Here is a 27,634-nt window from a genome sequence, read left to right on the forward strand (position 1 = left end):
TAGCTACTTTTAGCAGCCGTGCAAACGCATTGTCGCCGCCCACTGGGGAGTGTATTTTCGCTTTGCAGGAGTGCGAACGCTTGTGCAGCAGAGCGCCTGCAAAATCATTTTGTGCGAAACAAGACCAGCCCTCAATGGAGGGGCGGCTTTTGACGTCACACACACGCCCAGCGGTCGCCCAGACACGTCTGCGTTTTTCTAAGCACTCCCTAAAAACGATCGGTTGACACCCAGAAACGCCCACTTCATGTCAATCTTCCTGTGTTGTGCTGTGCGACTGAAAGCTTCGCTAGAACCTGTGCAAAACCACGAAGCTCTTTGTACCCGTACGTCGCGCGTGCGCATTACGGTGCATGCGCAGAAATGCTGTTTTTTAGCCTGATCGCTGCGCTGCGAACAAAGGCAGCTAGCGGTCAACTCGGAATGAACCCCAATGTCTCCTCTGTAAAGCCGCCTGCCTCGTCATTGCATGTACATTTACAGGATACTTACATATTCTACGTGTCGTTTAGACAGTGTTAGTTAAGAACAAGTGCATAACTACAGGGATATTTAGTACAAGTATCCTGTGATATACATCCAGTACTTACTGTTCATTGTTATATCTGTATACATACATAGCTTTACTTAGTATTACTAGTCTAGTTACTTAGTATTGCTAGTCCAGTGCAGTTTTATTGTTGTTTGTAATAATTTCTGCATTGTACATGTGACTGTGTGTGCCAATAGCTGCTGTGTAGTTTCTATTCCGTGTATCCCACACATATTGCTATCCCTATATTCTGGGGGCTAAGTGCATCAGGGTTTTTATATATATATATATATATATATATATATATATATATATATAAATTAGTGTTTTGCAGGATATAATTCTTTGGTATTTTTCTCTGTGTATTTCAATCACCATATACCTCTTAAATCCTCTGTTTGTGCTCTGCTTTGCAGTCACACTCTACATGGGATTTTTTTCAGGTACTTTGTCTGGCTATATTGTACTGTTACGCCCTACGGTTCCGCTTACACATAATGTCTGCTAAACGGGGGGGTAGATCCATGGCTGATCCTGCGTCATGCAGTGCTGACGCCGCAAATTTATCTAAAGGAAAATATTGCAGCTGAGGGTTCAGTTACTGGTGGTTCTATACCCCTCAGTCAGTCTGCAGCACCGGTGGTGAACCAAGACCAACCTTGGGCTGTTTTTTTCTAATTTACTAACTACGCTAGTAACAAGGCTTGCGCCCCCTGTGGGACCTCCTGTGCCATTGCAGCCATATATTGTTCCTGCAATTAATCCGCCATGGGCAGATAATCTGTCCACTCAGTTACAGCAATTAAATCAGTCTTTTGTTAAACAAAAACCTAACCCTCGCCCTCTAGGACCAAGGGGTCATCTAAGCAGGCCATTTCTTCCTCACGATCCACGCATGTTTCGGACACTTCATCCGATGAAGATGGCGTATATTCTGACCCCTCAGACACTGATGCGGATGCTTCTGACGGGGAATCTATTACACAGGTGGATGTTTCTGACCTCTTGGAGGCTATCAGGCTGATTCTTCAAATTGAGGATGACGCTGAACCTCCAGATACATCTAAGAAACCCGATAAGTTCAAGCGTCAGAAGGTTACTAAATTAGTTTTGCCCCATTCTGAACATTTAGTTGATATACGTCAGGAATCATGGGAGTATCCGGGAAAGAAATTCTCCCTGTCTAAGAAGATGCTAGTTCGTTATCCCCTCGCTGCAGAGTTAAGTCAAAATTTGGAAACCCCACCGCCGGTGGACTCACAGGTTGCGCGTCTGGTGGTGTCGTCTGCTCTGCCTGTCACTTCCGTCACCTCTCTGAAGGAACCGACGGATAAGCGTTTGGAGGGTTGCTAGAAGTCTATTTACACTCTTGCAGGTGCTGTACATAGGCCCACTATAGCGGCTTCTTGGGCTGCAAAAGCTATTGAAGCTTGGGTTCAGGAAGTTGAAGCGGAGCTACCTTCTAACTTTCCTGATAATGCTAGACAGTGTCTTTCATATATTATTACAGACTCTCATAATATTCAGGAGGCGGCCAAAGCGTCTACTACGTCCATTCTGGCTTGTCGGATTCTGTGGTTGCAGTCCTGGTCTGTAGATCTGGACTCTAAAAAGACCTTGGAGGTGATCCCCTTTAAGGGAAACATCCTTTTTGGGGAAGATCTCAACAAGATTGTTGCTGACTTAGCATCCGCTAAGACTGCATGTCTGCCTAGTACTAATCCTTCGGCTCCGAAGGCTAAAAGTACCTCCTTTCGTTCCTTTCGACCTCCAAGTAAAGCAAAAAGTCAGGCGTACCTGAAACAGGCTCGCACTTCCAAATCCACTAAGCCCAAACCTAAACGTTCCTGGGCTGGCCGTCAGACTGCTTCCAAAACAGGCAAGCCTGTTTCCCCCTGGGGGACCCCCAGGGTGGGAGGCCGACTTCTACGGTTTGCCAAGGTATGGTTACAGACCACTTCAGACGCCTGGGTAAAGGAAGTTGTCACTCACGGATACGCCATCTCTTTCAAGAAACGTCCTCCTCGCCAGTTTTGCTCAACAAACGTCCCTTTGGATCCAGTAAAAGCAAAAACTCTCCATCTGGTGGTACAATCCCTCCTGGATACAGGAGTGATAGTGCCGGTGCCTCTGGCTCAGAGAGGCAGGGGGTTCTATTCAACGTTGTTCCTAGTTCCGAAACCGAATGGGTCCTCCCGGCCCATTCTCAAACTCAAGTCTTTGAACAAATTTGTGAAGGTATCTAAATTCCGTATGGAAACTCTACGCTCTATTGTTCTGGCCTTGGAGCCCAGGTACTATATGGTATCCCTGGACATACAGGATGCTTACCTACACATACCTATTGCCATGTCGCATCAGCAATACCTGCAGTTTGCTATTGGCAACCTACATTTTCAATTCCTTGCCTTACCTTTTGGTCTGACCACGGCTCAGAGAATCTTCACCAAGGTCATGGCGGTCATGACTGCTCTGCTTCGCCATCAGGGTATCAGGATCCTGCCGTATCTGGACGACCTATTGATCCTGGCGAACTCTCCAGAGGTTCTCATCCGTCATCTGGAACTGACGGTCCAATTCCTGCAAGCCCACGGGTGGCTCATCAACTGGAAGAAATCCTCACTGGTCCCTGCTCAGAGCATGGTGCACCTGGGGGCATTATTGGACACCCACAACCAACGGTTGTTCTTGTCTCTGGAAAAGGTCCTGAAACTTCAGGACAAGATAAGATGCGTCCTATCTTGCCCACATGTGTCGATACACTTGGCGATGCAAGTTCTAGGTCTCATGGTGTCTGCTTTCGACATGGAGTACGCTCAATTTCATTCCAGCCCTCTGCAGAGGTTAATCCTTTCCAAATGGTACGGTCTACCTCACCGAATCAGGACTCACATGATCTCCTTGACTCCGGAGGTTCGCCGGTCACTGACCTGGTGGCTACAGGACCAGCAATTGAGCAAGGGTTGCCCTTCTGGATCTCCAACTGGGTCCTTCTGACGACGGATGCCAGTCTGCGGGGTTGGGGTGCGGTGTTGGAGCAACACTCTCTCTTCAGGGTTGGTGGACCAGGGAGGAATCTCTTCTCCCGATAAACATTCTGGAGTTGCGGGCAGTGTTCAATACTTTGAAACTAGCCCTGCCTCTGGTACAGAACAGGCCTGTTCAAGTACAGTCGGACAACGCCACCATGGTGACGTACATAAATCATCAAGGTGGCACTCAAAGCCGTATGGCAATGTTGGAAGTGTCAGAGATTCTTCAATAGGCGGAACGCCATCTGCCAGCAATTTTGGCAGTGATCATTCCGGGGATCCTCAACTGGGAAGCGGACTTCCTCAGTCATCAGGACGTACACGCTGGAGAGTGGAGCCTTCATCCAGAAGTATTTAAACTCCTAGTGGACAAGTGGGGTCTACCAGATGTAGACCTGATGGCGTCTCGACACAATCACAAGGTTAAGGTCTTCGGAGCAAGGACAAGGGATCCTCAAGCAGCGTTCGTGGACGCACTGAGGGGCCAGGATTTTCTGAGGCGGTCATTGATACTATGTTGAAGGCCTGTAAACCGGCTTCGGCTCAGATTTATTATAGGGTTTGGAATTCTTACTGCACCTGGTGTGCGGCTAAGAATTATGATTCATACAAGTTCAGTATTGCCTAACTTTTTGGCTTTTCTGCAACAGGGCCTGGACTTAGGCCTCCCTCAAGGTTCATATTTCAGCCTTATAGGTATGGTTTCAGAGAAAAATTGCAACTCGTACACGCCGGGGAGTGGAGCCTCCATCCAGACGTATTTTAACTCCTAGTGGATGAGTGGGGCCTACCAGATGTGGATCTGATGGCGTCTTGACATGATCATAAGGTTCCGGTCTTCGGAGCAAGTACAAGGGATCCTCAAGCAGCGTTTGTGGATGCACTGGCAGTTCCATGGAACTTTCGGCTGCCGTACGTGTTGCCTCCGGTGTCACTTCTGCCCAGGGTGATAAGGAAGTTCAAGCAAGAAGGAGGAATACTACCTCTAATCGCTCCAGCGTGGCCCAGACAGCATTGATTCTCAGACCTGCAGGGTCTCTCGATAGAGCGTCCTCTTCTGCTTCCGCAGCACCCAGACCTCCTCGTTCAGGACCCTTGTGTCTACCAGGATTTGGCCCGGCTGGCTTTGATGGCGTGGTTCTTGAAGCTTCAGTTCTGAGGGCCAAAGGATTTTCTGAGGCGGTCATTCAAACTATGTTGAATGCCTTTAAACCGGCTTCTGCTCGGATTTATCATAGTATCTGGAATTCTTACTTTGCTTGGTGCACGTCTAATAATCATGATGTATATAAGTTTAGTACTGCCAAACTTTTGGCTTTCCTGCAATAGGGCCTGGACTTGGGCCTTCGTCTGGCCTCCTTCAAGGTTCATATTTCTGCCTTGTCGATATGGTTTCAGAGAAAAATTGCGACTCTGTCTGACGTTCATACTTTCACTCAGGGTGTTTTACGGATTCAACCTCCCTATGTTCCTCCTGTGGATCCTTGGGATTTGTCGGTTGTTCTGGATGCTCTACAAGAGTCTCCATTTGAACCTCATGAGTCTGTGGTCCTTAAGTGGCTTACGCTTATGGACTTGTTTTTACTGGCTATTTCTTCTGCTAGAAGGGTTTCAGACTTGGGTGCCTTGTCCTGTCTGTCATCCTTTCTGATTTTTCACCGTGACCGGGCGGTTCTTAGAACTCGACCTGGTTATCTTCCTAAGGTGGTATCATCTTTCCACCTTAACCAGGTTTATCCTCCAAAGAGCGGTCTTTGGATGTGGTACGGGCTCTCCGTATCTATATGAAAAGAACAGCTTCAGTTAGGAGATCTGATTCCCTTTTTGTTCTTTTTGGTTTTCACAAACATGGCTGACCTGCTAATAAGCAGACCTTGGTTAGATGGATTAGAATGGTGATTGCACAAGCTTGTGTACAGGCTGCACTTCCAGCTCCTGCTACTATCAAGGCACATTCTACTTGGTCTGTTGGACCTTCTTGGCGGCCCGCCGCGGTGCGTCCCTAGAACAATTGTGCAAGGCGGCTTCGTGGTCCTCAGTGAACACGTTCATCAGGTTCTATGCCTTTGATACTTCCTCCTCCCAGGATGCTTCCTTTGGACGCCGGGTTCTTGTGCCCACTACACCGATACAGTGCGTCCCCTCCCATAGTAACTGCTTTAGGACATCCCTGATGTTATTCCCTGTGAAATACCAGTGTACCCTGCTGCAGAAAAGGAGAGTTATGGTAAGAACTTACCTTTGTTAAATCTCTTTCTGCAAGGTACACTGGATTCCACAGGGAGCCCACCCTGACTCACTCAGCTTCTTTGGGTTTGTATGGCATTAGCCGCTGGTACCGTCTCCTGTCGTGAGAATGTGATTGTATGTGGCTACTAACTGTTGTCGTCTCTTTTACCTGCTACTGCATTGGACTGGTTAACAAAACTGATCTCCAGTGCCTGGAGGCGGGGATATAGAGGAGGCTACTATGCATTCTGGGAACAGTCAAAGCTTTTAGCCTGTTGGTGCCTCGGATCAAGATCCAACTCTACACCCCCGATGTTATTCCCTGTGGAATCCAGTGTACCTCGTAGAACGAGATTTAACAAAGTAAGTTCTTACCATAAATCTCTCTCTCTCTCTCTCTCTCTCTCTCTCTCTCTCTCTCTCTCTGTATATATATAAAAGAAGGGGTGTATCGCATAGCAGCAATGTTTCGGGGTACAACCCCCTTTGTCAAGCCAACACCACCAAAACACTTATATGAATATGACCAGGGACTGTTCCCTGCAACTTAAGAACCGTTGACAACTCTGGTATATGTGAGCTTAAATCACACTTAAATGTTTATTTTAGGACTGGCTTTACTTTCCTGTTGTGGGTTAGTTGATGTCTGTTTGGCACAGCTCTCCTTATCCCGACACTTTATTGGCTTTCAGATAAGGAAACCCTTACATGCCAGACATTGCTAAATAACAGTGAGGCTCTTATTTAATAAACAAGGTACTTTTTCTGTTGATATTATTGGGTTTAATTGAAAGAACAGTTTACATTTATGTATTAACTTCCAAAAGTGATGCTTTAAGTACTGCAACGTCTTTAAGGCAGACTTTTGTTATTTTGTTACAGCAGGTCTTCATATCATATCTTCATACAGTAAATGTTGTGCGGTGACTCCAGATATAACACACTGCACTTATTCCTCCCCAGCCGGCTAACGGCAGTCCCTGTCTCTAGCACCAGCTGAGGTGGCATGCAGTCACAGTGCTGAAAGTCAGGCTATAGATGCCGGAATCCTGACAGCTGACATTAGTATACTCCGTTGGTACACCAGGCTATACACTGAGGTATAATGAATTGCTTTGTAAGTATTGTTTACGGCACGTGCCAACAGTTCCAGTGTTATTGGCACTCTAAAGGTTGTGGTTTGTATGAAGGGTTTAGTGAGGTTTGAGCGGATTTGGGGCATGGCGTTATTTGACTCAGTTCTTTCTAGTCGTCAGGTAAAGTATATGACTATAGATGCAATTTGGGATATTTTCAGCAAATAAAGTCATGTTTGGTTGTTTGTTTGTTGTTTTTTTTGTTGGTTTTTTTAAATAAGTAATTTATGCTCCTATTGCTTAATGAATTTGTGAAATGTGAGATTTTATCTGAGTGATACTAGGGCTAACATGAGTTGAATTCCAGCCAGAGCCCTATCTGTGTGGTATTTGTACACTCTCCCTACACACCACTTTCCTCCCATAGTACCATAAACCACATGGTTATCTATTAATTGCATTCTGATAAAGGTTAGACTGGCTGCACACCTCTCAACTGTCCTGATTTTGTCATGACCATCCCAATTTGAAGACTCATTTGCCTTCATTCCGAGTTGTTCGCTCGCTAGCTGCTTTCAGCAGCATTGCAAACGCTAGGCCGCCACCCTCTGGGAGTGTATCTTAGCTTAGCAGAATAGCGAACGAAAGATTAGCAGAACTGCTACTAAATATTTTCTTGCAGTTTCTGAGTAGCTCCAGACCTACTCCTAGATTGCGATCACCTCGGTCCGTTTAGTTCCTGGTTTGACGTCACAAACACGCCCTGCGTTCGGCCAGCCACTCCCCCGTTTCTCCAGACACTCCCGCGTTTTTCCCAGAAACGCCAGTGTTTTTTCGCACACTCCCAGAAAACGGCCAGTTTCCGCCCAGAAACACCCACTTCCTGTCAATCACACTACGATCACCAGAACGATGAAAAATCCTCGTTATGCCGTGAGTAAAATACCTAACTTGTATGTAGGGAGTATGGTCCTGATTCATGTAGGGAGTATAGCCGTCTACCTGTCTCCCCTCTATCTCTTGTTCTGTGTCACCACCAATTTTCCTTTCTGTCTCCCTGTCTCTATCTGGTGCTTACATATCAAATAATAATTGAAGGATATCCCCTGAAAAATACCCATTTTGGGGAGCACCCACATATATTATGTTTCCCCCAAATGTAAGGTAGAGGGACTGGAGCAGAAGGTTTCTTTGTAGGCTGAGTGATTTACCAAGTTCCTGAATGCAAAGCATGCCCGAACCAGCTAATGCCACCTTCAGATGGCATTACCCGCTACACTGCAGAAATTACTGGGAGAGGGTCTCCTGCTTAGTTGGAGAAGTTAAGTGATTTGACATACCTGATCCTGCATGTGTTTTTTAATACATTTGAGCAAAACATAATTTCTGATTCCTGTTAATAGTGGTGATAGGAGAACGAATTGACAGAATAGGAGAGGAGTGGGTTAAACCTCAGCTAGTCTGGGGGCAGGACGGTAAGGCATTATGGGAGTGTTATTGTTAGCCAATAGGAATGAATGTTGGGGGTAGGTGGAATGGGTTCTTAAGCCTGAGAAAGGGGCTGGGTCAGCCTCTTCTGCTTTTGTCGTCCCACCCTCCCTCCCTACTGGTGGTGTTTGATTTTGTTGTTGCGTTGGCTATTTTCGTGCTGTGGGTTGTCATGGTTTGGGTTGTGGCGGGAAAGAACGGCAAGTTAACATTTGTTGGATTAAAGAGTGAATTGGAGGTCATTTGGTTGTTAATTTTAGGTGCGCTCTCCTTCGCTGACTGGTTTTACATCTGCTGGACCGCCTTCACGGGTGGCAGCCTCATCACCTTCACGGGTGGGTAGTCAGGATGGAGGTTGAGCAGATACCTATTTGTGTGTTGGAAGGTTTACGTAAGTTCTGTTTTATAAGATAGTTATCTATGGGATAGGGTTGTTTAGCCTTTCTTTCTGGCCACCATACTTTAGTTTAATTATTCACAGTTAATAGTTCACTTAAATGAATAGCTAACAATTTCTGCCAAATTCAAGTCTCCGTGTCTTTATTTATTATAGTTAAGTGTTAAGATGTTATGGTTTATGTTACGTACAATCCTCAGACTATATGAGGTTTAAGGAATTTATCATTCTAAAACCTTATTTTTATTTTTTTTAGTAAACATGCCCATCTCTCTGACCTGCCCTCTGTATATCTTCTTCTTTATCCTGTCTCCTCCCTCTCTCTTTGTTTACCCTACTCTTTTCTGTGTGTGTGTGTGTGTGTGTGTGTGTGTGTGTGTGTGTGTGTGTGTGTGCGCGCGCGTGCGTGCGTCTTTTGGGGAGATGTACTACTAAACCTTGGAGATTGATAAAGTGGAGAGGATCTGCCTCTTTGTGTCTGTGTGCCACTCTTTGTCTCTCTCTCCCCCATTCCCTCTCATTCTGACTCCCACTATCTCTCTGTCTTCATCACGATCTCCTTCTCTCTGTCTCTTTCGACTGGCGCATCAAAACGAAAGCATTGTTTTTGCTGTTATTTTGCCAATCTCTCATTCTGTTGTCATTCTCATTAATATTCAGGAGCGTGCTTAGTTGCCCAGAAGATTGCTACCTTTATGTAGACTTGTGGAAAAGGGCTTTCAAAATAAACCATAATACTGTATGTAACACAGAGTAAAGCACTCTATCTTTATCTACGGGTTGTCTGATCAAGGTGTGGTTCAGCGATGAGTCTGCTTTAAGATTCCTCTATATTGTACTAAAGGAAGTTAATGGTGAATTCCAATGAAAATATATATAATTGTGTTTGTATTTTACTTTTGCTTTATTTTTAATATAAAAACCCCATCTTGCTACATGCATTGTGAAAGACGCACATAATAACCTCTAGCGCATTACTTCTTTTATCCCTGCATTTTTCTTTTCTCAGAAACTAACCAGTGGACAAAACATGTGAGTTAATGGAGTTTAAAAATAAAGTGGTAAATTAGGCACAAAACACATTTGCGCCACGCAGCTCTGAAACTAAGTCTTCAATGCTTGAGAAATGTTCTCGTTAGTTTTTATTCCAAGAAAGGAAAAAAAACCCTGATATTATTTTCCTATTCTCGGCAGATAATGGCATCTTCAGCAGAACAATCATTTTACATTTGTCCATTATGCATCAAGATAAAGAGTTTCAATAGGATTGTTCTGTTTATTGTGTTGGGATATATATGCTGAGATAGCCATCTGCTCAGGGCTGCAGCGCTGTAAATTAATTTGAGCATGAGATACACTATAGAATGTCTCTGCAACGAGATCTATGTATGTGAAAATCTATAATTCATGAAGTTAACGATATTCCCCCTCTCTGACACAGCGTTTTAATCCGAAGCCCTGCAAAATTAATACAGGAGATTATTTTAGTGGATGACTACAGTGCAGACCGTGAGTATCTCTTTAAAATGTATTCGTCACTTCTCCCACTTTGTAGCCATCACCCATAATTATGTTTGGTACAGTGTGCGTGAGATGAGCAATGTCTGCGGTGTGATACAGAGGGTGTTAGATTGTAGAACAGATGGGATCTATTTACGGGTGTTAATTTTCTCATATACATCTAAAAGTTTAAGGCAGATGCATTTTCTGGATGATTAGGCTGGCGTCCAATGCAATATCTCTTGTTTGTAGTGTTTTTAGATGTAAGTTTTGTGGCACATTAGAGGGCGAATAGACCTGTCACTGGACTGCCTACTCAGCAGGTCCGGATTAAGCCTTGGGGGTGCCCGTGGCACTTAAGATAGGGGGGTCCCGATGAAAGGTGGGGGATGTATATTAAATTGTACATACCTCCCAACATGTCCTATTCCAGGAGGGACAAAATGCTCTCTATCTGGACTTCCCACTTAATATATGTTTGGAGTCACCTGTGTTGATTTCAACACAGGTGATTTCAAGCATAAATTAAAAGGGAAGTTCAGGTAGAGAGCATGCTGTCCCTCCTGGAATGGGTCATGGTGGGAGGTATGCATTGTGTATATTAAATTTAAACCAATGGTGTATATTAGATTAATCTTATAGTTTAATAACACCTGGGTACTGTTTATAGCTCCACCTAATTGAAAGACAACTATTTTATAAGTTTTTCTTGTAGTGGAACAAAGACAATGTAACCTTAAAATACAAATAGAAAAATAAAATAATTTATCTTGTCACATGCAAGAATAGCATCAGCCTCTGTACCACTTACACACTGGGACAGGACTCAGGAGTACTCTCTGTGTGTGTCTCCATCTCTAGACCCAAATGGTTTAGTTGTACAACAGTTTACACCGGACTCTGACACCCAGGCGGGGAGGAGGAGAAGCTGCGATCCCTGTGTCACTTACAGCTCTCTCCACCCTCCTATCTCTCCTCTGGTTGAAAAGCTCTGTCAGTAGCTCATGAAACATGATTAGGGAAGGGAATGGTAATGCAGCCACACTCTCAATAGCGATTACGGAAATGCTGATCTCAGCCTTCCCTTGGTGCTGCACCGTGCACAAGAGTACGAATGCTGACGCACACTTTCAGGCTACAGGATCTGTGCAGTTGCAATGGAGATTGCAAACACTTCAACATCGACGCAGCATTGGTCGCGCCATCAACATTTGCTGTAGCCTAGGGTTTACTCTAGCTACTCTTCTCAAATCCAACTAAACATGGCCTCTGAAGCAGAGCCTTTGAGATTAGGAATGCAGAAGTGCTGCAAAACACACCTTATGCCACACCTATAGCATGCCCATGAAGTGGCACTTTTTTGTGTTGATTAGGATCTCCCAGAGTCTCCATTCTAAAATGCCCAGGGATTGCATTTGCCTTCTCTAGTGTTAGCAATGTCGTATGCAATTGCAAATGCCATCGGATACTTAAGTTCGCCTGTTCACAGTAAGAGGTATATTTACTAAAGTTTTTTTTTTTGTTTTTTTGTATTCCCCCACCTCAATTTTATATAAATAAAAGCCAATGTTGTACTTCTAGGGCTAAAACACACATTTACTAACATTTCAAAATGAACACTTAAATCTAAAAATAAGTATCAATGTTAGTAAATGTGTTTAAGCCCCTGAAACCCAACATCGAGTGAGATCGATTTTCATCCATCTATGTAGACCGACCTTCAGTAAATAAACCCCTAAGGATTTCCAGGACTTTTTGTGCATGTGCAGTAGCTGCAGATACATTGACACTTTGTCTGCATCAGGTCCTCTGTACACCTGTGATGCCCTAACTACTCAGGACCGGTTCTAGGCTTTTTGGCGCCCTGGGCGGAGAATAGGGGCATGGTCAGTTACGCCCCCTGTTAAGTTGTGCCCCCTGTAGCATAGCACCGCTTGCACACCTAAAAAAAATAATAATACTTACAATCCCCGCTCCTGACCGCTGCAGACCTCCGCCGGCGCCACTCCTCTCCTCGGATCTATGGGAGAGACGTCATGACGTCTCTCCCATAGCACAGCATACACAGACAATAGAGGTCAAATATGACCCCAAGCGTCTGTCAGTCCCACAATGCTGTGCGGTGCGCGATGACAACATTGCGCACCGCACAGCAAAGGTCCTCTCCCCGAAGGGAAACTAGACGCGTAGCATCTAGTTCCCTTCACAGCGGGGGACACAGTGGGGGGCACAGTAGCGGATCTTGCCATGGGGTGGTGCCCACTGGATGGCGCCGCCCCGGGCAAAAGTCCTGCTTGCCCGTGGCAAGATCCGCTACTGAAACTACTACATATCCTATGTCCAGTGTAAAATTTCCTTTGATCAACCACTGGCTGCTGTGAAGTTGTCAATCCTAGAGGTACCTACTTGAAGATGCAGTTCCCCCGAATCTGCTGAGGACCTGGTTTGCCACTGGCTTTTGCATATAATTGATGGTGACAAGTTAAGCAATAGAGCTAATTTAAACCCATTCCACATTTAATGAGACTTGATTTTAGCAATGATTAGCTAGGTAATGATAAGGTAATGTGTAGCATGCAAGTGAGCACTAAAAGTTAAGTCGCAAAGCACCAGGTGAATTAGACTTTTGATACCGTTCATTGAATAGTGGAACAAAATGAACATTTATTATCTGTAAAGATCTTTCCAGTGGTTCTTTCTATGTCTTTCCTTCTAACTTCCCCCCTGCCCCACATAAAGGGGCTGAATCTGTGTCAGGAAGATCTTGTGGATTGTAGCAAATTCTGCATACACCAAAGATAGTATAGAGCACCTGCGCCAAGATAGACTTAAAAGCACAAGGCTAGTGCATATAGACAGACTGCGCTATCCCTGAACTTGGTGTTTCTGGGCGGTGACTGTGCAGTGGAACTGATCCATGTAGTGGGTGTGTTGGCTGACTTTAGTGCTCATTCAAAGCCTGCAGACAGAGGTGGGACTCCTGTTTCTGACAGGTCTTTTGCATCCAGCATGAGTTGTGAGTGAGGCTTGGTGCTAACGATGACTGCTGTAGACTGAAAACAGTAAGCAGTCTGGGGGGTGGGATTAAATTAGCTGCAATAACTTGCTGGTGTTACAGGCATTAAGTATAGGTAAAAATGGGGAAATCAGCCTGTACCCCCCCAAAAGTCAAACTAATATAGGATAACAGTATAGAAGTCTATTATTGGCCATAACAAATGTATTTCAGTTTCTTAAAATGTGCCACATGGTTGCTATACATTATTCTAAAATATTGAAAAAGTTACAAAAAACTATTTTTTTATACAAAATAAATGCTCTACTTAAATCGGGTACATAAAATGGGTAATAGTATATATTTCGGTCATTTTAAGCCACTTTTTTTTTTTTAAATGTAAAACGTCTAAAAACACCTGTCCCACTCGTAAAGCACCCCAATATACCTGTACCCCAGTTTCCTGCTTTTTGCATTTTGTCACCCAAAAAATGACGTCGTTATCGGCCCAAAAAATATTACTTCCAAGTGCCTAATTAGTCATTAAATGGGGTGTCCCAGTGGTCCTGATCCAAGTCCCAACATTTTTACCTTTTGAAACAGTGATTTTCCCCATTTTTTTTTTTTTAAGTGCTCAGGAGCTGGTGCAAAGGAATCCCTGTAAAACCTATCAAGAATTATCACGGGTAAAGTTTCACAAATGTATTTTTTTTTGTGCGCGAAAAAGGGTGATCACTGCTAATTGAATCTCCCCCCCCCCCCCCCCCCCAAATCACATCCCCCCTTCCCAGGGCTCACAATATAAACATGGCGCGATTACATTTTTACTCACCTTACATATTCACGATTGTGTTTGTACAGAGTCACAGTAGGGATTTTAGATGCAGTCACACAAGTATATTGAAAATTTATTGGACGCTCTTAGGCAGTGGCGTACAGAGATGGGACGACTTATGGGTGTGTTATGAGAGAGTTGCAGGTGTATTGCTGAAGTGGTTATGTACACAGATGCTTAGTCACTGACATTGGTGGCCATACTCTGACAGAAACCTACGCCTACCACAGGGTGACGTCTAAAGATGCACCAATCGTGATTGCCACACAAAGTTTCCGTGTCAGTTCTTGCACACTCAGATGCAGGGGCGGATTGGGAACAAAAAGCGGCCCTGGAAAAATTTGTACTAGTGGCCCCACATGGGCAGCACCAGAGGTGTAAGGTCTAGACATGGGCCATGGCAGCAGCACCCTACCCCCAAGACTTTGCAGATAGTGGGCGTGTCCAGCATCAAGGGGGAAGTTAAAAAGAAATAAAATTAAATATTATGAGCACATTATATGATACACCTTCAGAATTTAGGAAACTATATCATTCTTTAGAAAGATATGTTCTTGCTTATTACACCAACCGTATCTAAATCACTATTCACTCAATCTTATATATCAGCCAAGCAGGCAGACAGAGCATACACTAGATCATCTGCAATCACAGGCTAAGTGGCAAAGTGATTTTCATATATGCAAATTATTTAGCATCTTATTCATTATGTCTATAAAAAGGACCACATGTCCTCAAACAAAACAGGCCCCACAGGTGCGTCGGCCCACCGGGAATCTTCCCTGTGAACCCTATGGACAATCCGCCTCTGCTCAGATGCACGGTTATATACCAGGGCAGGGCCTGTAGTGGTATTTGCATAGAGTCCTAGACGTGCGACCGGCATAAGACACGCATGCGGATGGTACTGCATCCGACTCTGAACTGGACCCGCAGTGTGCAGCAGCTACACCCCAATGTCCTGATTCTAATTTCACCAAAGTTCAGAGATATTCAGTAACAACAGGGGCAGCAAGAGCCCAACAATGGGAAAACCCCAGCATCTCCATCTAAAAGTGAAACCATAGCCTAATCCAGAGGTTCCCAAACTGTGTGCCGTGGCTCCCTGGGGTGCCTCGGGACACTTGCAGGGGGTGCCCTGGGTTGGTGGTCCAGGACCAATTCAAATTATTCATGGTCAATATAATAGGCAAAACCAATGCTGGTGGCTGCCAGTCATAAAATATGTGGCCAAACAGAAGCAAATCTTGTCCCTCACCACACAACTGACCCTAAGGATGACATATAAGCGAGATCTACTTAATGTAATATTTCTTTCTAAATTTCTCAATAAGAAATTTTTGGCCTAGGGGTGCCGTGAAAAAAATTCTGATATTCTAGGGTGCCGTGATTCAAAAAAGTTTGGAAATCACTGGCCTAATCCATAGTAGTTATGATATGGGAGCACTGGCCAAAACATACAGTACCTGGCTTCCTCTGCTCAGTGCTTTCTCTACTGTACTTGAAAAAGATTCATTAAAAACTGATAATGGGAAAAAAAAAAAACTGCCAATATAACGCTTTGATCTGCGGACTGATCTCACAATTGTTAGCAGACTCTCCATGCATCGGGCGTTAGCAGACTCTCCATGCATCGGGCCTGCATATTCAGCTTAGGGTAATTATGGGAAATTTACAGTTGTGAATTGCAATAAGAACCCCAGGTTTATTATAAAGTCCATTGATAAAATCTATATTTAGTCAACAGATATTTCTTTAGTTTCTGAAGTGTGCACATGTAGCTTAATTTTGGATTGTGACCCAATCAATTGGTTTTGTATTTTCCGTGACAGCAGTATGGCACCTTCAGTGTATTTTGAAAATATTGGGATACAGATCAACCCCACTCGGAATATAAATTGTGATCAAACTACTCATAAAGTGATAAATGGGAGATATGTTTGTCCCAGGTTTTTTGACCTATGAGATTTAAACCCCCAGGAAAATGATTGTGTCTGCAAAATAGGCTTGTATAGAGTTTGGGCTTTTAGTAAAAGCCTGTTGAGGGGTCCTGAGGGTATGGCTGGAAAGAGAGAGTGCGGGCTCCATCCACGAGGCCCATTTAATGTCTTTTAGGCCTACAGGCTAATTAGTACCTGCACCTGTAAGAGGTTGTTATAAGATATGTCAGGGCTGTTATGAGAGACTGATTTTCTGATTGTAAGTATAGTGCATTTGCCTACATTTGTGGTAGGGGCATTAGGTACTACCATTCAGAGAAGGAATTTATTTTGTTTAGTTAGTGCCCAGAGGGCTAGGATTTATTTCTATGTTTTTGTGTTTTTTCTCTGCACAATAAAACTAGCCACGGCTAGATTGCACAAAAACCCTGGACTGGGGTGTTGTTTTCCTGGCTGCTGTGTGTTTTAGAAACAGCAGATAAGAACCATTTGGTCCATATAGTCTGCGCTTTTTATGGTGTGGCTCTTAGAGTTAGGGATTAGAGTTGGATTAGGGGTTTGGTTAGGAAATTAGTGTTAGGGTATCAGGGTCAGGGTTCAGATTAAGAAAGAATTAGTGTTAGGGTTTAGGTATTAGTATTTGAGTATTAGTGTTTGGGGTCAGGATTATTATTATTATTATTATTATTATTATTATTATAATAATTAATAATAATATTTAGATTTTATATAGCACAATTACTCCAATAGGACTCAAGGTGATTAAGGGTGAGGGTTAAGGTAGTAGTGTTAGGGTTTTAGGATTAAGGGTTAGAGTGTGTGTGTGTGTGTGTGTGTGTGTGTGTGTGTGTGTGTGTGTGTGTGTGTGTGTGTGTGTGTGTGTGTGTGTGTGTGTGTGTACTTCACCTCTTATACGTGATGCCCATCTGTAGTTGAATAAAATTATTGAAGGCATTAAATGGGTTTACATGCAGCTCCATGGATACAATTAATTCCCCCACTGTATTTCAATGTAACTGCTTCCATAAATATTTGTGATATTATTAAACCCTAAGCCCCTCCCCTCGGCAACCCCATAATGCCAGTTTTATATATAATATATATGTATACATAGCCAAAAATCTTTAATGAAATGTGTGAACAATTGTACTGTGTGTCCTTGCAGCCTCCAGCTACTTTTGAAGCATGTTGTGCTTCAGATGTAGCGGTAATAGACTGCGTTTTCAGCATGAGTGGCCCTGATGGGGAGAGATGTGGGCTCTCGGCTTGTGAAAAGGTTTCTGTGTGATCAGATGAGCACGAGTGCACTTTAGCTGAGAGGATTAGTGCTGTCAGTCTGATTAATAGATAAGTGAAAGCAGATTCTTCCTATAGAAAGGCTCTTGGGAGCTCTCTCTCTTTGAGGTGAATCATAATTGCAATGTGCCAATTACATGTTTTTGTTTCTCTCTTCTTTCTACAGCCGATGACTGTCAGCTCCTCACCAAAATTCCAAAGGTTAAATGCTTGAGAAACAACCGTAGAGAAGGTGTGATATGTATAACATTGAGATATGTGCCTCATAGAGGGGCAGATGAACCAAGCCTGGGAGTGATACAGTACCAACCAATCAGCTCCTAACTATACTTTCAAAAACATCTTGTAACATGGCAGTTAGATTGGCTGGTCATTTATCTCTCTCCAAAGCTTAGTACATCTTCCCCAGAGTAATGGTCACAGACCAAAACAATTGTGAGCCCATGACTGCTCCATATTCTGTAGTGATGATTCCATACCAAGGCAAATCTTTGAATTCCTGCAGCGTTTGAATAAGCATTGAGCCGCTATGCTGTGAGAGTGTGAGTAGTTACAATGCATTCTGTGCAAGTGGAAATGAAGCAGTGTGGGAATTGCTTATGTATTGTGTCTGCAGAACTTAGATGCCACAGACAGTCTGTGTACTTACCTCCCAACATTAGTGGTCAGTCAAGCAGGACTTTTTTGGACCGTGAAGATGGCGGAGCCTAAGTGAAAGGGGTGGAGCTTTGTGTCACTATGGGGGCATGCTGTTGGGCTGCCCGCAGGCTCCTCCTACACTGTGAACGAGCACCTGCTTCTTCCCCCAACCTCGGGTTACCACCTCATCCCTTTAATTCTGGACACAATAATTACACAGCTTCTGTGGCTGATTAAAACCAGGTGAAATGGAGTCTTGAGGTCAGCCAGCCACAGAATCTGTGTAATGATTATGTGTCCAGAGTTAAAGGGATGAGGTGTTGCTCGGGACCGTCTCACTATCGCCATCTGTAGATGGTGTAAACGGTACAGTGACAGACAGCGGTAAGCACTGTTTATGAAATACTGAAAGGAGGACATAACCCCTGTAGCAAGTGCTAAAGGAGTTATATCATTGCAGGGGCGGATTGGGAACAAAAAGCGGCCCTGGAAAAATTTGTACTAGTGGCCCCACATGGGCAGCACCAGAGGTGTAAGGTCTAGCCATGAGCCATAGCAGCAGCACCCTCCCCCCCCCCCCCAAGACTTTCCAGATAGTGGGCATGTCCAGCATCAAGGGGGAAGTTAAAAATAAATAAAATTATTTTGGGTTATGCCATGGCACAAAGTGTTTTTCATGTGTTATTTTGAGGTCATGCCAGAGCTATGTTTCAGAATGGGCTATCTAGAGTGGCAGTTCTTTTTTTCCACTTATGAGGGAGGCAGTTTCTCTGTTGATGTACTGTGGGAGGGTAACGTTTCCCTGAATGAAGTATAAGGGGGTAATGTTTCTGTGTGAATATACTTGGTGGGGGCAATGTGAATGTACTCTGTGGGGGCAATGTTTCTGTGTGAATGTACTTTGTAGGGGCAATGTTTCTGTGTGAATGTACTTTGTAGGGGCAATGTTTCTGTGTGAATGTACTCTGTGGGGGGCAATGTTTCTGTGTGAATGTACTTTGTAGGGGCAATGTTTCTGTGTGAATGTACTTTGGGGGGCAGTGTTTCTGTGTGAATGTACTCTGTGGGGGGCAATGTTTCTGTGTGAATGTACTTTGTAGGGGCAATGTTTCTGTGTGAATGTACTTTGGGGGGCAGTGTTTCTGTGTGAATGTACTCTGTGGGGGGCAATGTCTCTGTGTGAATGTACTTTGGGGGCTGTGTTTCTGTGTGAATGTACTCTGTGGGGGGCAATGTTTCTGTGTGAATGTACTTTGGGGGCAGTGTTTCTGTGTGAATGTACTCTGTGGGGGGGGAAATGTTTCTGTGTGAATGTACTTTGGGGGCAGTGTTTCTGTGTGAATGTACTCTGTGGGGGGCAATGTGTCTGTGTGAATGTACTTTGTGGGGGCAATGTGAATGTACTCTGTGTGGGCAATGTTTCTGTGTGAATGTACTTTGTGGGGGCAATGTTTCTGTGTGAATGTACTTTGGGGGCAATGTTTCTGTGTGAATGTACTTTGTGGGGGCAATGTTTCTGTGTGAATGTACTTTGTGGGGGCAATGTTTCTGTGTGAATGTACTTTGTGGGGGCAATGTTTCTGTGTGAATGTACTTTGTGGGGGCAATGTTTCTGTGTGAACGTACTTTGTGGGGGCAATGTTTCTGTGTGAATGTACTTTGTGGGGGCAATGTTTCTGTGTGAATGTACTGTGAAGGTTCAATCGACTAGGAAGACACAATATTTGTGAGGGGGTATACAGTGAGAACATGTGTGGCTGTGGGAATGACTACTAATTGTCTTTTACATGGTAACTGCAACTTAGCATTTATTAGCACAATCCAGATACAGACTGACTTTATACATGAAATGGGTACTGTAACTTTAGCTTTTAGTACTAACACTGTCAAGCCACATCTCCTGGTGTAAACCAGACCCATATATTACAGTTTTCTCCTTGTGTCAACCTGACACACATTCATGATAATGTTTATTTTTCCTGGCATAAAACTAGCACATACTATATGCTGCCCTTACAGATTTGTATCCTCAGGTTCTTCAAGCTCTACAAGCTGTGTACAATGCGTTGTTTTTATCTGACACATTTTATGCATGAATGTTTCACACAAAGTGTGTCCTGCTCTGCAGGAGTACACCACAATAAGACAGATAATTTTCTTGTCTAAAGAGACCAGCTACAGTATAAAAATATTTATTTTCCTAGTTAAAAAAAAAATGTATACACTATATAAACTTTTTTTTTTTTTAAATGTGATGCAAAACTGTACAGTGCTTCCATCAATGACATTTTTTTTCAAATTCTGACACCTCCACTTTTACTTTTACAGTACCCCTATATGTTTACGTGTGTGTGTGTGTGTGTGTGTGTGTGTGTGTGTGTGTGTGTGTGTGTGTGTGTGTTTGTGTTTTTTAAGGGAAAATGAAAACACCTACTCAATTATGTAAAAAAAAAAAAAAAAAGGCCTCTCTACCCTTCTGTAAATCAGCCAGAGATGATCGGTCACATAACCTGCTTTCTGTGCTATATTATTTTGGCTGTTAGGACTTATTCGATCCCGCGTCCGTGGTGCTGAAGTTGCTGCTGCTGGAATTCTCACTTTTTTGGATAGTCACTGTGAGGTCAACAATGAGTGGCTCCAGCCTCTTCTCCAGAGGGTCAAAGAGGTAAGCCTCATTCCTGAGCTTTTCCATGTGCAGATACATTACCTTCAGTTACAGGCGGTCAGTCTTGTAGTGGTTGAATTATGGAGAGTAACCATGGAGGCAGCAGTCTAAGTGTTTGTGCTCTGCGCTTATGAGTCATTCCTTAACGAGTGGACAGCCCTAGCCTACATATTTTTTAATTTCATGTTCATGTAGGATCACACCCGTGTTGTCAGCCCAATTATTGATGTCATCAGTCTGGATAACTTCGCTTATCTGGCAGCTTCTGCGGATCTCAGAGGTGGTGAGTAGTGATTTTAAAAAGATCTAAATTTGTAGAATACTCGTTACAAAAAAAATATATCCTCCAGTAGATTGAATTCAATGTAGAAAACATGGGTAAAGTTTAGTGTTCTTTTTCCCCCCCACTTATTTAATTAGGTTTTGACTGGAGCCTTCATTTTAAGTGGGAACAGATTCCTATAGAACAAAAGATGTCTCGCACTGATCCGACATCCTCAATAAGGTAAAATATGCTCCCCTTCCAGTCCTCATCTGGCAGGGGGGTAAGTCAACATTATGTCATCCATTTGTCTCCGTTTTACATTTTCTAGTATAATTGACAGGTTATGATTTGCGATAATGTTTAATACCCAAGTTGAGATATTGCAACAGTAATGGTGGTGATGGCACACTGTCCTGTTTTTCTGCGTTGTATTTCTGCGCAAGCCTCCATTTTTGTGCCAGGGTAGCAGGGGGTGTGGGCACAATGGCGCAACTCTCTGCTAATCTTGTCATATAGCCACTTCACTGGGGATTAATGGAACTGGTTTACTCTCTCGGGAGTCCAAAATTCCAGAAGAGTAGATTGGAATACTATATAGGGGAGAATTCAGTTGCGGGCTAATTGATCCCAAGAGGCTATTTAATTAGCCCCAAAGGTAGCCCAACGTCAGCACTTATCAGGGACCTTTTTGGCTGCGAGAACCTATCATGGATTCTATGTCTTTTTGCCTGAAAATTTTTTTTTTTTTTCGGGCAGTAATAACGGGATCTAATTGGATAAAAAAAAACTTGAAAAAATTAAATAAATAAATGTAATATTGCGGTTAAGTCACATTTTTACCACCAGAAAAATTTATTAAATTCCCCCCATAGTGTTAATTCTAGACCCAGCGCCTAAACAGTGGGGAGGGCATATTATAATTTTGATGGGCAAAATTTTAGAGGTGATGTATCTCTACATCTACTGTAGGTGTAGCAATATATCACATTTAAAATTTTGCCCTTCAAAATTAATATATGCCCCCCTCACTGAGTAGGTGCAGGGTGCTAGAATCACCACTACTATATACATGGTTTAAACACAAGTGGATTTCAAGATTTCGAATAATTTTCAGTAATTGATAAAAACGGACTCCAGATATCTTCCATTATTAAGTTAATCTTGTAATAATATTATTGTCCTCAATCAGCTTCAGGGGGTAAACAAAGTACAGTGCAACTGCAAGGGACCCTTTTTCTTTAAAGGGCCCTGAGCACCTCCCATATCTCCAAACCTCGTCTGGAGGGATATTGATCAAATCTTGGAGTGAGCTAAAGTATTAACAAGTCAGCTTCTAAAGGTAGGTACACACTGGCCGATATATCGGCCGTTCGCTTGAACGGACGATATATCGCGGGTCCGTCAGCCAGTGTGTACGGCCGATATGTCTGTGAACTCCGTCGTTCACAGAGCAACACAGCCGCAGCACAGCCGTCGGGCAATATATCTACTGATATATTGGCGCGTCGCTGTGTGTGTACTGGCGGTCGGCCGACCGCCCGTACACATGCTGCGGTAGCCGGCGGTGATTGACAGCTGAACTGAGCGGGTGTGTGTACACGCCCGCCCAGTTCATGACGTCAGTCCCCGACGGATCACACACAGCACACTGCCCGATCCGTCCATAGATATATCTGCCGATCAATTGATCTGCAGATATATCTTTCCCACCTTAACTGTATTTATCTAGCACAGCCTGTAATGAGCTAATTAGTTGGTACTTTATCTTTCTCCAATGTTCAATAAATCTCCCCGCTGGTCCCATAGACAGAGAAATGGGCAGTGGCATTATAAAAATTAGATAGGAGGCCAAAGGAAGACTTCATGATGATTCAGCAGTACAAAACTTGGGACATTTTATTAAATAATTATTAAAGAGCAAAGTGTCCAATTACAGGCCAAAATGAGGAGTTTTTTTATTTTTATTTTTTGCAACACCTATATATATAGAAAGGGCTCTGACAGCATTACTATCATTGGCCATAGTCTTACCAACACATCTATCTAACCTTCTAAAGAGTGGTAGTTGCTCACAGTTACCAGTCAGCATCTAGCTAGCATTTATTAAATTATTGTTATAAAATGATAGTTAGAAGCTTTTTGGTTTCTATGGGCAACTTCTCCACGTCCTCTTATATACAGTTCCCTGTAAGTGGTTTAGCATATTTAAGTAAATTAAAAATAAGGTAATAATATCCATGGGGGCACAAAGTTTAAAAGAGGGTTTCCTTTCAAATGAGAGTACCCCAATCTTTGTAGGTGCTCGGTAAGGGGTAGAGGTACTCAAACACCCCCCTCTGGTGATACCTGCCAGAGCCAAAAGTGCCTCTTCCCCCATGTGCTTATCCTTCTCTTACTTAAACCATCTTAGACGTGGTTTTCCCGTGGTTTTCTGCCACCCTGATACTTATTTCTGCGTAGTCTGCTGATGTAGCTATGTTTGTTTACCCTGTACTTGTCCTATATGGTCTTCAACTGTAAGTCGCTGTTTTCCTGTTTTGATTATTTGTTAATGTACTCTGTAATTTGGGCGCTGCGGATCCCTTGTGGCACCATATAAATGGAGGAGGAGGAGGAGGAGGGATGATGATGATGATGATGGTAATAATAATAATAGGGGTGAGGTATGCATCCCTCCAAAGATGACTGGTGAAGTGAGCCCTCTGCACCTTCTAAACCAGGCCTGGCCAATCTGTGGCTCTCCAGCTGTTGCGGAACTACACATCCCAACATGCCCTGGCACAGTTTAAGCATTCCTTAATGGCAAAACTATGGCAGAGCATACTGGGACTTGTAGTTTCACAACAGCTAGAGAGCCACAGGTTGGCCAGGCCTGTTCTAAACCAACTCTGCTGAAGCTATTGTAAGGGTTTAATTAGATGCTTGCAAATCAAATATAAGAAAAATATGTGTTTTAAACCTTAAGCAGCTTATAGCAGATATGAGGCAGATAAGTGTCAATGCCAACAAGCTCCAGTAATTAGAGGTGGATGTTTCAGCCGCACAACCTTGAGGAACAACCACAAGCTACAAAGAGACTCATGAGAACTTTCTGATATACAGAAATTTATGATGTTTGCTAGAATGTTTTGTAATGTTCTGAGGAACTTTGTAATTATTGCCAAAAGTCCTTGGTGACGTTATGTAAAGCTTTTTACTTTTTTACTATATAAACCACTAGAAAATAAACGAGTGCAGCTCAGAATCATCTGATTGATGACCACTGTGATGGTATGCCTTTGCCATTATACAATTACTCTCAATCATGTTGCCAGGGGCGCTTAAAGAAGGCCCGGGTGCAGCCTCCTCTGTTTGGGCCCCCTCCTCTCTGCCGGCAGCACTGAGAGTCTGAGCACTAGAGTGCTCAAACACTACTGCACATGCGCAGATCTCCAGGAAAATGGCGCAGCGGGCATTTTTCCAGTGATTTTTGTACTGCGCATGCGCAAAACTCCGTGAAAATGGCCGCTGCGCCATTTTCATGGAGTTTTAACACCGCTGTGGATGTCGGCGCGGGACTCCGGAGGGCTGAGTATTTAGAAAATGGGTGCAGCGTGTGCTGTGGGGGCCCGCTCTGGACTCAGGGGCCCGTGTCTATAAATAATAATTGTATCCTTTTCTGTTATAGTACACTGTAGGAAGTGTGTGGCGGGCTCACTGATCTTGCTAGTGATGGCTGCTTTTTTCGTGTCTATGGATGATGTTTAAATGCAGTGGCTTAGTGTACACATTTATTGCTTTTAGGACTCCTGTAATCGCTGGAGGCATCTTTGTGATTGACAAGTCATGGTTCAACCAGTTGGGAAAGTATGATACTCAGATGGACATCTGGGGAGGAGAGAACTTTGGTGAGTGTAAAATCTGGGGGGTGAATAAAAGTCTTGTGTACGTATTTAAACGTCAACAACCAAGATAGTCACTGTGCACTCTTCTTGTGTGAGAGACTGTTAACTTCTCGGTGTAAATATGAAATCTGTATCCATGAACCATTCTTCTCCAGCTCTATACGTTAATTGAGGGAAAAGAGATTTAGGAAAGAGTAGGTGTGAAGTTGCTTGGCAGCAAAAGTGAGTTTGTGCAGCCGGGTGTCTATGACAGTGATGGTGGTGTAGGCGGAAACTTATCACTGCTGAAGTCAGCCTTCTAATAAAGTGACATAACGGACTTATTTTTATCCTGACTTGAGTTGTTTTGTTACATTAAGAAACCACACAACCAACATGTTCTGGGTTCTGAGCAAGAGTCATCTGTAATAGACTGTGATGTAATTCCGCTAATTATATCCATTGGAGGTTAAAGCTGCATTATCACCCAGGTGGTAATGGAGCTTTAAATATGGATCATCCATATACCATTTTGAATTAGTGTGTCCTAGTTTTAATATACTGATTATGTACACATTATTATTTTGGAGTCTTCTGGTTGTATTGTGCATTTGATCAGACTGCAGCCTGTCACACCACTTTTATTTTCTTTGCATTGCCTCAGTGCTTTTTCTTCAACATCCACACAAACATGCAAACAAATTGGCTCTTAATGTGTTGGGTTTTTTTGTTGTTGTTTTTTTATACAATGGAGCTCTGGAGACTCAAATACCAATCTACAGTATAGTTCACTGGCTCCAAAAGCTTTTGTAGGAGCAAACTTGGCACCAACCCATAATGATAACGAGCTGCATTCAAATATATTACGTCTCCCTCCTTTGAAATATAGCGTATGTTCTGTTTTTATTTTGTGTGCTATTTTAGAATATTGTAAACTTGTTATTTTCAGGCTTTGAAAAGTCTGCTTGTAAATAGTTTTCAGATTCCTGATAGCAATATAATTGTCAGCTTGCGCTGCCTCATGGTAAATACCCAGAATCAGAATCAGCACAGGTGTGTGTGTGGGGGGCAAGTAAAGTTACACAGATAGGTATACCGTAGGAACACAAGTTAGTTACATACTTAAACAAAACTAGACTATATCTTTGATGTTGATAATTTTTCCCATCATGTGGAATTTGTATATTCTCTCCGTGCTTGCGTGGGTTTCCGCTGGGTACTCCGGTTTTCACCCACATTCCAAAAATATCCCAACAAAAAATATTAATCCTAGTATGATAGTGTATGCATGTATATGTGTATAGGGCAGACTAGATGGGCCAAGTGGTTCTTATTTGCCATCAAATTCTACTGTATGTTTCTAAGATCGGAGTGTTTCTGTTCTCCATTTCGCTGTTGCTGGTAGCTACATTTACCCATCTGTTCTACATACATCATGCTGCCCCTCCCCTCTCCAATCTATCCTAAATGCTGCTAATTATTTCATTTCCCCTCTATCTACATGGCATCTGGATCCCCCTTCTGCAGCCTTATACACAGGCTGCCTATCCCACTCAGACTTCAGTTCAAACTTTTCTAAATTCCTTATAAATCCCTTAATCACTCCTCTCTAACCTTGTCTCATTACACAGTCCCTCACCACTACTGCTCCAACTGCCACCACGCCTCTGCTCTGTTCATATTGTCCCATGCCCGACTGCAAGATTTGTACCCTATCTCCCATTCCTCTGGAACACTCTCCCTCACCAAGTCCAACTTTCTTTCAGTCTCTCTAGCTTTAAATGTTCCCTGAATACATACCTTTTCACCTACCCTTCTCCTATCTCTCCTATCACTCTCTCCTCCTATCCACATTCCCCCCTTCCCAATTTACCTTTCAAACATTTATCTCCCCTCTCATTTAGAATTTAAGCTCTAGGAATGGATTCCACTTCCGCTTGTTCCTATCCATGCAGTATTGTTGCCATCAGTGCTTCTATATCTTTTGTCTCTTTCTGCCCTTCAGCGACACTGATCCTGTATCCTCGCCCATACGATGGGTGCAAGATCATTTAGAACCTTTCACCTGAAACTCACCAATGCTTGCAGACTTTGTCTACTGCACACTCCTTTTCTGTAGTTTAATTGCAATACTTGTATTTATGTTTTGGGTTGTTCACTGTTGTGCATAGTATTTAGGCTGTGTACATTATTGTGTTTATGTTGCCTCTTGTACAGCATTGTGTATACCTTATTGTGCCTAATGAAGATAACCATAAAGTAAATAATAACATATGACATGTAACAAGGGTTGTAAAACAAACTTATTTTTTACCTATTTATGTTTTAAACATTTTTTGGGGTTAAAACTTTTTTTTTTGCATTAATGCTTTAATGAAAAAAATAAAATAATCCTGTTTATTATATTAATACTATGAAACATTTCTATGTATTACAAATTTTAATCAACCAAGTTTTAATGCTTTCTAACATTAACAATCCAAAGTTATTAGGCTTTGATATGATTTATTTTACATCTTAGAATAAAACCATTTTATTTTACTGCTTATTCCCATTACATCTGAATATATGTTGATAGACTGAATATATTAAATGATACAAAGTACACTAAGAGATACTGCAGATGAAATTTAAAAATAAGAATAACAAGTTAATGTTGAGCATTAGTCCAACTTATTACTGAAATAAATCTGAATAGTAATACAAAATGAAAAATGCAAAAGCATTTTTCAGAGAAATACACATGGATAAGTACTGGCACTGGGCACGCCACTGGCATTAACCATTTTGAATAAAAACACAGTTTTTTTTGTAAAATAGGCTTTTTTTTTTTGTTTAAAAGTCACGGCACCGTACCTGTAGTCACAGCATAATAAACCCTG

At 42.9% G+C, this 27,634-nt stretch overlaps 1 protein-coding gene across 1 annotated transcript in view; it reads left to right on the forward strand.

Moving 5' to 3' along the window:
* Positions 1-27,634, forward strand: part of GALNT16 (polypeptide N-acetylgalactosaminyltransferase 16) — a 195,349-nt gene that overhangs the window by 91,301 nt on the left and 76,414 nt on the right. The window contains exons 4-9 of the mRNA XM_063948010.1: positions 10,196-10,263; positions 17,487-17,552; positions 20,503-20,624; positions 20,820-20,907; positions 21,045-21,129; positions 24,673-24,776. Of these exons, the coding sequence (XP_063804080.1) occupies positions 10,196-10,263; positions 17,487-17,552; positions 20,503-20,624; positions 20,820-20,907; positions 21,045-21,129; positions 24,673-24,776 (533 nt within the window). The remainder of the gene's footprint in view (positions 1-10,195; positions 10,264-17,486; positions 17,553-20,502; positions 20,625-20,819; positions 20,908-21,044; positions 21,130-24,672; positions 24,777-27,634) is intronic.

The sequence above is a fragment of the Pseudophryne corroboree genome, chromosome 12 (genome assembly GCF_028390025.1).
Source record: "Pseudophryne corroboree isolate aPseCor3 chromosome 12, aPseCor3.hap2, whole genome shotgun sequence".
NCBI lineage: Eukaryota > Metazoa > Chordata > Amphibia > Anura > Myobatrachidae > Pseudophryne > Pseudophryne corroboree.